At 30.9% G+C, this 12,124-nt stretch overlaps 1 protein-coding gene and 1 pseudogene across 1 annotated transcript; one reads left to right on the forward strand and one right to left on the reverse strand.

Annotated features, from left to right (window-relative positions):
• The first annotated feature begins 4,009 nt into the window (after positions 1 to 4,009).
• On the forward strand, positions 4,010 to 8,209 carry LOC132935940 (uncharacterized). Its single transcript, XM_061002594.1, has 3 exons — positions 4,010 to 5,154; positions 5,379 to 6,216; positions 8,195 to 8,209. The coding sequence occupies exons 1-3, from the start codon at positions 4,010 to 4,012 to the stop codon at positions 8,207 to 8,209; spliced, it is 1,998 nt and encodes a 665-aa protein (XP_060858577.1).
• A 422-nt stretch (positions 8,210 to 8,631) lies between these two features.
• LOC132935952 (kelch domain-containing protein 3-like) lies at positions 8,632 to 12,115 on the reverse strand (annotated as a pseudogene).
• Between the last annotated feature and the right edge of the window lie 9 nt (positions 12,116 to 12,124).

The raw sequence follows: 12,124 nt of genomic DNA on the forward strand, positions 1-12,124 counted from the left end.
GGCATTAAGATTATCGTATAATCTTAAATTATCTTTTGATATTTCTGAAAGGCTGTCTGAAGTTAATTTATTGATTTTACTTGTGTCAGGGCTCGAATCGCTCAAATCAGATATTCCTGCTTCTTTTTCTAATTTATTAAAATCTATTTTATTAACTTTTGCTTTAATTAAAATTAAATCACATTCTTCTTTGCTTAATATGTTATCTATGTCGACTAATGGTATAGTGCCTTTTAATTATCTACCAAGTTTTGCTCTTAATTCTCTAGACTTACCAGTTGATTTTAATTTTTTGTTTTTGCAATATTGAATAAGAAATGGTTTTATGAGAGTATAGATTTCTGTTAAAGTATTTATTTAAATTATAAACTTGAAAAATTAATTTAAATAATCCTAAATCTATACTTAGACATATTAACTGTGTTTAATTATAATTAATTACTTTTAACTAAAATTGTATACCTAAATTACAATATTGTTAGAATCCCTACAAATTTAAATTATTAAGAAGTTTTATAAATTTATTGTAAGAAAAATTTATTAGGAGTGTTTAAACAGCAAATTTATACTACTAGATTAATTATATTCTAATACAAAACTAATTAAATAATAAAATTACTACTAAAATTAAAATATAAATTAATTAACGCCAAAAACATTTATATTGGTAAACGAAGAATTATTTGTAATTATAGATCGCATATAAACAAATGTATTATAATGAAAGCCATTAGCCCTCGACAAAAAAATGTTAAGTTATAGCATTGATTATGAATACTATTATTTCATATCATTATTCTTATTTATCCTTTTCTCATTTTTACTATTTTCCCATAGGTACATAAGAATGTCATGTTTTTTTTTAATCATCGGATTTCAGTATGGTTAGGTTAGGTTGGGATTTCAATAGCGCATATAGGGAGGAGGCCCCCCGGGCCCATACTAAAATTGCAGGTTCAATTAAAACATTGCATGCTTGTTCACGCTGTTTACAGTTTTTTAACATTACCTATAAGTTAGTTAAAAACATTTTTGACGAATCAGTAATGAAATATTAGATTGTCATGACTTCCTTTGATGATTTCGATATTAAATTCATAGTACAAATAACATTAAAATATATACCTAAATTAAACTGTCAATATTTCTTTCAAAAAAAATATAAAAACTAATTTTACATACCTGCCTAATAATTATAAAATAAAATTGCTCAATATATATTTGTATTGTCTATGTCATAATTACAACCTCTCGGTTCCCTAAAATATATAATTATGTTAGTGCAGTGTACAAGTGATTATAACTTATTTTAATACCTTTTAATGTATTTCTTTTAAAAATTAAATTAACTTAACTTATTAATTGAAGTTAAGTTAATTTAACAGTATTTGTTAACTTAATTTAAACTTAATTGATGTATACAAAATGTCTATTAACTTTAGTTTTAATTTAATTGAAAAAAACTACTTAACTTAACTAAACTGAGTTAAAAAATATCATTAACTTGACAAGCCTTGAGAATATCTAATTTTGAAGTATAAACACATAATGCACATTTTATTTCAAAAAAATGATCAAACCTCAACTCTCAATTAACAGCTAACTAAAAATATATACTGTAGTATACATAATAGACTCTACAACCATTGAACCATAGGTTAAATATTCTATAGTATTTTTAATCTATACTATAACATACAATATACAATATTATATTATATAAATTATAAATACATCAATATATTTCTGTAATCAGCAAAGCGACAGAAAATTAACATTACGTACTAAATATAACATAAAATTCTATTTTATAAGTTTTTTCCCACTTCACTTAATATTTTAAAACAACTTTAAAACGTTTTTTTATTTTTCTTAAAGGGTTTTGGTATCAACAGTTATAGTCTTTAATAAATATTAAAAACAAATTACGTTTATTTTCGATTCTATTATTTACAGAGGGTTTTCGGTTTTTTAACAGGTTCTTTTCAGTCCTGTCTCAGTTCCTAATTATAATTGGTAAATTTATTATTTTAAATATAGATTTTTATTAATTATGTATATGTTTAGGTACTATAAGTATGTATGTAATGCTGTATTTCTCTGTAAATGTAGTATCCATATTTTGTGTCTACATAATACATATATTTAATTTTTATTTATGTATTTCATTCAATAAATATCCGATAAAATATCTTTAACAATACAGTTAATACAATAAAGTAAATCAAGAAATCCATGTAAATTATTCATTTGGTTTACAATTGTATTAACATATTGTTACAACGATTCAAACTGTATAATATTGTATAAACTCGCTCCCGTGCTTTTTACTTATTACTCCGGTAAATATTGACAGTTTTTTGTGTTCTTTATCTTGATCTATTCTAAAAAGTGCGCTTTCAGACCGGTGTCGTTTTTGAGTCGGTCTGACCAATACCCTCCCCTCAAGAGCAACTATTAGTGCTTCCAGCTTATTCACGGCCGCTGTAGAAACGTGAGTTCAATCTTATTTTTATCGGTACAAAGCTCGAAAACCCGTGTCAGTCGTTATCGCGTTATCTGAGAGATTAGACCCGCGCACTGACCCGGGCGTTATACACTGTGTGCGTTTTATAGTTGAAACAACATTTATAAATATAAATATAAACATATACATCGTGATGCAGTGATCGTTAGTTGTCCGCTCATCAACCCGCACATCTCATCAGCCCGTCTTCTTACCTGCAGCTTTGGTTGCCTACCTTATCTTACAAGGCGTATTCATTTAAATGAATCAGAGCTCACCCTCAAGGATCTCCACCCGATCAACCACTGCTGGCAATATTGCTCCTGTAATGTCTGGCAAGTCTTCTAAACCAGCCTCTTCTTCTTCCGATCTGTTGACCCTTGTTGTTTTTAACAACACTATGGCTGAACATCAAAAAACACAAAAAGAAACCCTGGCCCAATGCAAACGCTTGTGTGAATCTCAAAATGCTCAATTTTCTGAGCTCAATGAAAACTTAGGTCGTCTTTCCTCTCAGGTTGTTGAATTAAAATCTGAGAACGACAAACTCCAAAAAATCATCTCTAGTCTCAGCAATCGAGTCCAAGATCTTGAATCTGCAAACAGTAGTCGTCTTATCTCCTCTGCTGACACCTTTCCTAGCATTTTCCATGAGATCACGGAACGTGAGCGCTGTTCTCGAAATGTCATTATTCGTGGTGCTCAAGAATCTTCTTCTTCTGTATTAGAAGATAGAGTCTCTAATGACGTCCTAAAAATAACCGAGGCTATCAAACCGTACTTTCCTGAATTACCATCAGACTTTAAAGCAATAAGGCTAGGTAAACCCAGTGATCGAGGTCCCCGACCACTCAAGGTTTTCTTCCAGTCCAAAGAAATAGCCCAGAAACTTGTCTCAGACTATAATACTAATATCAGATCTTCTCATACTGACAATATGCGCCATCCCATTTCGGTTACTCGTGATCGCACTCCCAGTGAGCGTGAAGCAATTCGTCGCGTATACACTGATTTGGAAAATCGTAAAAAGAACGGTGATTCTGACTTAGTAATCAAATACAGAGATGGACTCCCCTATATTGTACCGGCCCGCAGATCATCCCAGGACAGACGCCATCAAACATCAAACTCGGCCTTTACCCAATCAAAAAACTAACAGTACTCGACTGTTCGCTGCCTAGGCAAGCACTCCGTCGCCTCAACAAAACTGTAAAAAATGACTCATGCTACTACTCCTGCTTAACTGATCCACTCTGCAATTGTATGTATAACATTAAACTTCGTTCTTCAAATTGCTCACGCTGCTACACTGCTGAAATAACTCTAGATTCTTTCTTGCTAGACTTCACTAACCTTAAAGCCTCATTTTGTAAACCTAATAATTTTTCTAATATTTGTAATAATAACTTTTGTGATAATGCCCTTAATTGTAACCTTAAAATATTCTATCAAAATGTTCGTGGTCTAAGAACAAAATTAGTTAGCCTCAGATGTTCTTTCCCCATGTTTCACTTTTATGATATCATTATCCTCACAGAAACCTGGCTGACTCCTGACATAAGTGACAGCGAACTTGGTTTCGCTGGCTTTCAAGTAATAAGACTTGATAGAAACCATAATAACAGCACTTCTACCCGAGGTGGCGGAGTTCTAATTGCTATCAAGGATACCCGTTCCTTTCAACCTATTTCACTAACCGTATCTAATGTTGAACAAGTATTTTTATTATTGTCCCTAAACTCTGGCCACTTATTGGTAGGAGGTGTATACTTACCCCCTCGATCCCCCCTTTCTGTAGTTGAATCCCATACCACTTCTGTTGAACACATCATTTCCTCTTATAAACCAAATTCCCTAGTCATATGTGGTGATTACAATCTCCCTAATATCAACTGGTCTTCTGATGAATTAGGATTAATCGGGACTAATGATCCCAGTATAATTTCCACAACTATTATTGATTCTTTTTCTTACCTTAATTTTTTCCAGCATAATTTCTTTCGCAATAATCATAGCAGTATCTTAGATCTTGTCTTTTCCAACTCCAATAGAATTACAGTCAATTTAGCAACGGAATATTTGGTTATTCCTGATCCTTACCACCCACCTCTTCACGTGGTCCTTCCTTCACAATCTGACAAATCAGTAGTTAATACTCATACTTATAAAGATTTTAAGGCTGCAAACTACCCTGCCATAACGCAATTTATTAACTCCTTTAATTGGGAGTTAACATTTTCACAGTACACAATCGAAGATGCAGCCTCTGTTTTTAATGAAGCCCTACTTCATGCTATCGATCTGTTTGTTCCCACAAAAATATTTAAATTGCCAAAATTCCCTGCGTGGACATCTCCCTCTCTCAAAAATCTTATTTTGGAGAGAAAGCGAGCTCACGCACTCTATAAGTGCTCGAGGTCCCCCTATGACTACTCAGCTTTTTCCAAACTTCGTGCTAAATGCAAGCGCCAATCTAAAATAGACTACCAGTCTTATATAAAAAATACCGAAAACTCGTTCAATCGCAATCCCTCACTATTCTGGAAATCTATTAAAAATCTAAACCAGAAAAACACTATACCCGCCACACTATTTTGGAACAATGATAAGGTTGATACTCCTCTTGGTTCGGCTAACCTATTCTCTAAGTACTTTTATTCTATGTATAATCTATTTCTCCACCCGTCAATATTTCTAATATTAATACTATTCCATATGAACTTCCTTCTAATTGTCACTTCTCCCTCAACGATGTACAACTTGCACTCAACTCTTTAAAAAACACCAATTCTAATGGCCCTGACGGGATTTCAGCACGTTTACTTTTTAATTGTCAAGATTCTATTGTTTATCCTTTATTCCTACTCTTTAGGCTATCTCTTGATGAGGGTATCTTTCCAGCTGCTTGGAAAACATGTTCTGTCACCCCTGTTTTTAAATCTGGAGATCCCTCGCTCGTTTCTAATTACAGACCTATTTCCATCCTACCACACATTTCTAAACTATTTGAGTCCATCGTCTACTCCTCAATCAAAAGAAGTCTTAACCATATTCTAATGGATGAGCAGCATGGTTTCCGTAGTGGGAAATCTACTGTCACTTGCAGCCTATCTTTCACATCATATATTTTAAAAAGCTTTGAATCTGATTGTCAAGTTGATGCTGTGTTCACGGACTTTAATAAAGCCTTCGACACTGTCATTCATAGCCGCCTTATCTCTGAATTGGATTCACTTGGTATCGGTAATCCTTTACTCTCATGGCTCCAATCTTATTTAAGTCAAAGAAAGCAATTTGTAAGAGTTCACGGCGTTGACTCTGACTTATTTATTACTCCCTCTGGGGTCCCCCAAGGAGGGCATCTCAGTCCTCTTCTGTTCATCCTTTTCGTTAACTCAATTAACAGGTACATTTCATCCTCTAAAGTTCTTCTGTTTGCCGACGATATTAAATTTTTCTCAAAAATTACATCTCCGTCTGACAGTCTTCAACTTCAATCAGATCTCAATACTTTCTCTCTCTGGGCCCAGCGTATTGGCCTAACGCTCAACCTCAACAAGTGTCATGTTATGTCTTTTCATAGAAAACGTACTTGCATAATACATCCTTATTCCCTTAATGGCTCTACTCTCAAACGTGTATCCACTGTCAAAGATCTTGGGTTCTATCTCACTCCTTCTCTTTCCTTTGAACACCATATTGATGTTACGGTTGGTAGAGCGTTAAAAACTCTGGGGTTCTTAAAGCGCAACACTAGCCTTTTCACGTCCGCTACTTGTCTCCGCTCCCTCTATTTTTCCCTTGTCCGCTCTGTCTTAGAATATGGCTCAGTTGTATGGTACCCATATCTAGCCAAGGACCAATTACGTTTAGAGCGTGTCCAAAACCGCTTCCTTTCCTACGCCGCCTTTATACTCAATATTGCTCACCCACCCCATGATTACCTACCAGTTAGAACTTCCTTAAATATCCCTACTCTCGCATCTCGTCGTGTCGATGCTGACCTCTCATTCATCACCTCCCTCCTCAACGGCTCAATAGATGCCCCTAACCTTCTGTCCTCAATCTCTTTCCGCGTTCCTGTGCATTTCACTAGAAATCACTCTTTATACCTTGTCTCCTCTCACCGTACTAACTACTCCTCTAATAATCCATTAGATAGAATGCTCCGCCTACTTAATAGCTCCTGATCTTTGGCTGACTATATTATTGTTTATCTCTACTGAATGTTTTTGTCTTTAGTTTATTTTACCTTAGCATGTACTCTTCTAGCTGAACGCTGTTTAGTATAAGTTTAAACTTAAGTCTATAATTATAACTATATTTTCCATGTATTTTATTTCATTATTATCACTTCATGTTAATCTACTAATTGTACAATGTATTTATAAATTGCCGCTTGGCGTTAAATAAATAAATAAATAAATAAATAAATAAATAAATAAATAAATAAATAAATTGTATACTCCATTTACCTATGATTTACAATTTAATATTTTGATATATGTTAAATAAATGTTTCTTGAAATATACATTTCACGATATTATAATCTAATATTTTTTAATACATTTTAATAGCAGTATGGGTTAAGATTATTTTTTAAGATATCCTAGTATTACTGTATACCAGTGTTTCTCAACATTTTTGTAGCAATACGCCAAATTAAATAATATTCAATTTTTTAGAGCCCCTTAAATATATAATATTTTTGTACACATGCAGACCCGGATTTGTGTTGGTGGGCTATCGAGAAAATCTTGGTGTATCAATCAAAATATGGGCTGGTTATGAGTTTGGCCATAATTTTATTTTTATATGATAATGAGAACAACCATGATTAGAAAATATACATTTAATTGAATTATTAAACTGTACAGTAGCTGTATCTCTAATCTAGTGTTTCCCAGGAGGACAGAGGATTCCTCCCTAGGGTGAAAAATTAAGGTACTGCATGGGGGTCATATAGCGATGATGTAATTGTAAGAATAAAATATAAAATATTCAAAATTATAGTCTCTTCAATGACAACAAAACACAAATAAAGAAAAGCAGTATTACCTGTGTTTTTAATTTATCTCCTATTACTGATTTTGATAACAAAAAAAAAAAAATATGTATGTTGGTCTCCCTCGATAATTTGAAATGTCTGACTGTGGTTATTCAACTTTAATCTTAATATTTAACCAAAATAAACCTATGTAATAGTACAATAGGTAAACAGTTGTTGACATCAAATAAAACGTAGTCAATCTGAATATGGGTTCCGTAAATCACAAGTTTGTCGCTCGCTGATAAAAGGAAAGCGATTATAACAGTTGAAGCTGATGAAAAAATTTTACTTCATTGCCTTATTTACTTTAATAACATATATAATCATATAAACTATTAAATGTAGAAATAAATGTATGATAAATTAAATAATAAATACAATTTTCATTACCGAACACTCGGTCAATAGAAAACCTCTATAAATCGAATTTGCTAAGGTCCCCTGAATTTGAAATTATCGAGTGACGACTGTAGTAGTAATTCAATACATATAAAACATAAGTAACAGATATTGCAGATATTTGCATTTTTAACTGTTGTCTGTTAAAACGCGTTAATTTGTTTTACAATAAATATATTTATAAGAAATCTTAAAATATTAATAATTATTCTTAAACTATGATTCTTTATGGTTTTAGAAATTTAAGACATGATATATTTATTTACTATAGATATTTTAAACTTAAGTTGGTGACCTACTGGTTGAGAAACACTGCTGTATAGGTACAACTCCACTTAAAAAATAGTACATTATGTTATATTAGTTAGCGAGCATATTAATGAAAAGGTAAATATATTTAAGTATTTATAATTAACAAATCTACATTTAAAAAGATCTGGGTAAAATTAATGACTATGTTAAAATTAGGTATATTTAATTTCAATAAAATATGGTCACAATTTTCATACTAAATGAGAAGATATAGCTTGTGAATAAATAATAGAACTAATATTCAATACTTCAAACATTGTCATCTAAAAAGAAAAAAAAACAAATTAAACCATAATCAAATAAAAAAATCTTCATATGCTATCTTAATGTACATGGTTCATTTTAATAAGGGACAATATTTGCTTACCATTTTGTTTCATTTGGATTTTTGTTGTCAGTTTTTACATACATGGTATCACCTTCAGGTCTTTTCTGTAAAATAAAATGCAAATTATTTTTGCTATATCCTATAATATTATGTTTAAGGTCCCCACACACTGCAGTGGTGGCAGTAGCAGTTACGGCAAAATGAGTCCGGACACAATGTTACCGCCTCTGCTGCAGTGTGTGGCGTCCTTTATACATGCATATATATTTATGATGATACATTATAAAGCAACCACATTGTAATAAAAATAATTAAGTGCTCACAAGTACTTTTAATCTATACAAGTATATATTATTGGATAAATTAAAATGCTAGCTAACTTATGTGCAATAACTTATGACCTATGTCCCACAAAAGATTATTTAAGAATATGATTTAGTTTTTCACTAAAAATAGAAATATTCCATCTAAATGCACTCAAAACCTTATAAACATTCAAAAAATACAGCAACAAGCAAGTACTTGATGTTGTCTGCCTATTGATGTTATTTGTTTTATCAAAATATTCTAATATTCTCAATGTAAATATATATATATATTTGCGAAAAAATTTTTATTCAAGACAAAACAAGATTATGATCCATCCATAATTCTTACTATTCTACTCATGCAAAGGTTAAAAATGATCAAAAATAAAAAAAAAAAAATTATAGATCATTTTTCCATAACATTTTCAAATAAACAGGTAATTATAATATTACCTATCCCTAAAGTATGCTTTTATAAGCAAAATAGTAAATCAACTTTATATCTTAATTTTAAGTTTAAAAATGTATCTACATAATATCTTACCCCTTTATAGTAGCATACACTTATAAAAATATACATAAAAATATAGAAAAATGTAGGAATATATAATGAGTTAAATTGAAAAACATTTATCCTCTATAATATAATTAATATTCATGTTCTAGTAAGGATTTACTTTTTTATATTGTGTCTTGTATGTAATGTAATCTATAGTAAGCAACTAATAAAAAATAGTTTAAGCTCTGCAGAATATCATATATCATATTGTTGTTTGCATAATATTTGTGAAATCACCTTTTCTTTGCAGCTGCTTAGCATAGACATAATTGAAAGACAAACAGACTGAACTGTTAATACTGGTGACCAGTCACTAGTAAGAATAGATAAACATAATATATGGCCATAACTATACACATGTGGATGAACTGGAATGTTTTGGCCTACAAATGTAACCTAAATAAAAATATAAATGTAAATGAATTAACTATTATAATATATTAAAAAATGTTTACTTTAGGCGACTCGAAAGGATATCCTGTATCAAATTTGAACCGTAACTGAAACTGTTCTCCATCATATAAAGTGCCTATAGGGCCTTGTATATTTATAGTCCAACTAAAAAATAAAATTAAACATAAGATATTATTGATATTTTACGTACAAAACATTTTTTTCAGTAAATACAATTTAATTTGGAAATAATATACCTATCTATATACCTTTATCTATATACCTATATCTAGATAATAAATATCGGAACAATATGTATCTGTATCAATTTGCCTTAAAGCTGCGACCACCAAATATATACATTTTATTATCAATATCAGTTGCAGTATGATAATCTCTATAAGATGGAGGACGTCCCTATGAAAAATAAACCCATCAAAATTGTTAATGGCATACCTGGTAAAAAGATACAATTTTATAATCAAATATTACCTCTGTCTTAACTATACTCCATTCCATGGAGTGCAAGTTTAACATATACAAATCCGAAGTGAACAGATCCGAGCCTTCTTCATATCCGCCAAATATGTACATGCAATTTTGAATGATACATGCGGAATGGCCATCTCTCGGCTCTGGTTTATGTCCAAATACATTTGGTGTTGTCCATTTTAGTGTTTCTAAATTGATAAAAATATTTTATTGTATAAGAATTGTTACAAATATGTTTTATGTTTTTAGGGAAAACATATTTCAAATCAAGAATCAGACCAGCTGTTGATTTCTTACTAATAAAATGTTTCGTTATTAAAGCTCTGATCAGATTTTTTATATTATTACAGAAATAACATAACTTTTCTCTTTTTTGTTTTAACGCAATGGTTCCTAACCTTTTTAAGTCTATGCTTCTCTTTTAAATTTTAAAAAATCTCATGCTCATCCACTTTAAATTAGAGTTTAGACGACCTTTTTACAAAACAAATGCAAACATGAACATTTAAAACATAAAATGTTTAGCACTTTTATCCTGCTCAAAAATAAAATAATGTTTATTTTGAAGGCTTACAGAAACAATTACTAGGTATGGGTATGCAAAATTTGAATTGTATTTTAGTTCTATTAACTGCTCAACTGATCAATAATGAACTGGTCAGCTATTTATTTGTCTTGATGTATTTATCAAGTCTTGACTTGTCATCAGTTCAATTATGCATATTTATTATATGATTTTAGTAGTGAATAAATAATTTCAATAACAACATTACAATACCTTTGTAAGCTAATATTATGATTTTAATAATGCACTGTACAAATATGAATGAAATATTTTAATTAGCATAGTACAATTAAATTACCTACCCTTTTTGGTTCAATTATAATAGTAATGATAGATACTATTATTTATTTATTTTAATTACCTATTTTATAAGTGGCGTAAAACCTATGTCTTAATAGGACGTTGAACCCAGTTTTCAAGTAGACAAAATATTAAATTTGAGTGTTATATGTATTTTTAAATAGGTATTAATATTTAACATGCTCATAACTTGGGTTAAAAATCAAAATATCGTTAAAAAACACCAATGAGTGTACATGAATATTCTGATCTTTGAGTTCGAAAATAAGTCAACTCATTATAATATTTAAGTTAACACCACAATATTGAAACTGCTGAGCATTCATTGTGGTGAGTGTTATGCAAAATTTGAACAAATAGACAACATATGCAAGCACATACAGTCTTCTTCTTATTTTTTTAATAATAAAGAAATATTTAAACATAATTTCATTTAGGTACCTAAATATATTATTTTTTTTTCTTTTATTAAGATTTAAAACAATAAATTACCTGTGTTAAAACAGTACAGAGTGTTACAAGCTCTATTACCATTAAATCCGCCCCACAGATAAATATTAGATCCAAGATTAATTGCTGTGTGGCCATACCTCATGAACGGTACACATGAGCAGTCTTGATTATTTAGCTCCGGTTTCCACCATTTCAATTTTTCTGGAATTACAAAACTAGCATAATACTTGCATATTATTACATTAGGAATGAACTAGGGCACGCAGCGCTATAGCCTAGACGTCCTACAACATTTTACCAGTGTCTAGTATATGTATGTCGATCGGCTTGAATTTTGTGTGGTCTACATCGACGCAGTAACCACCAAACGTAAAAATGCTCGTGCCAATCACGACCGCTGCGTTGCTGACCAGTTTAGGACCACCGGACGTGTGAACCGTGCAATACATATTGTGCGG

Source organism: Metopolophium dirhodum, chromosome 1 (assembly GCF_019925205.1).
Source record: "Metopolophium dirhodum isolate CAU chromosome 1, ASM1992520v1, whole genome shotgun sequence".
In the NCBI taxonomy this organism is placed as follows: domain Eukaryota; kingdom Metazoa; phylum Arthropoda; class Insecta; order Hemiptera; family Aphididae; genus Metopolophium; species Metopolophium dirhodum.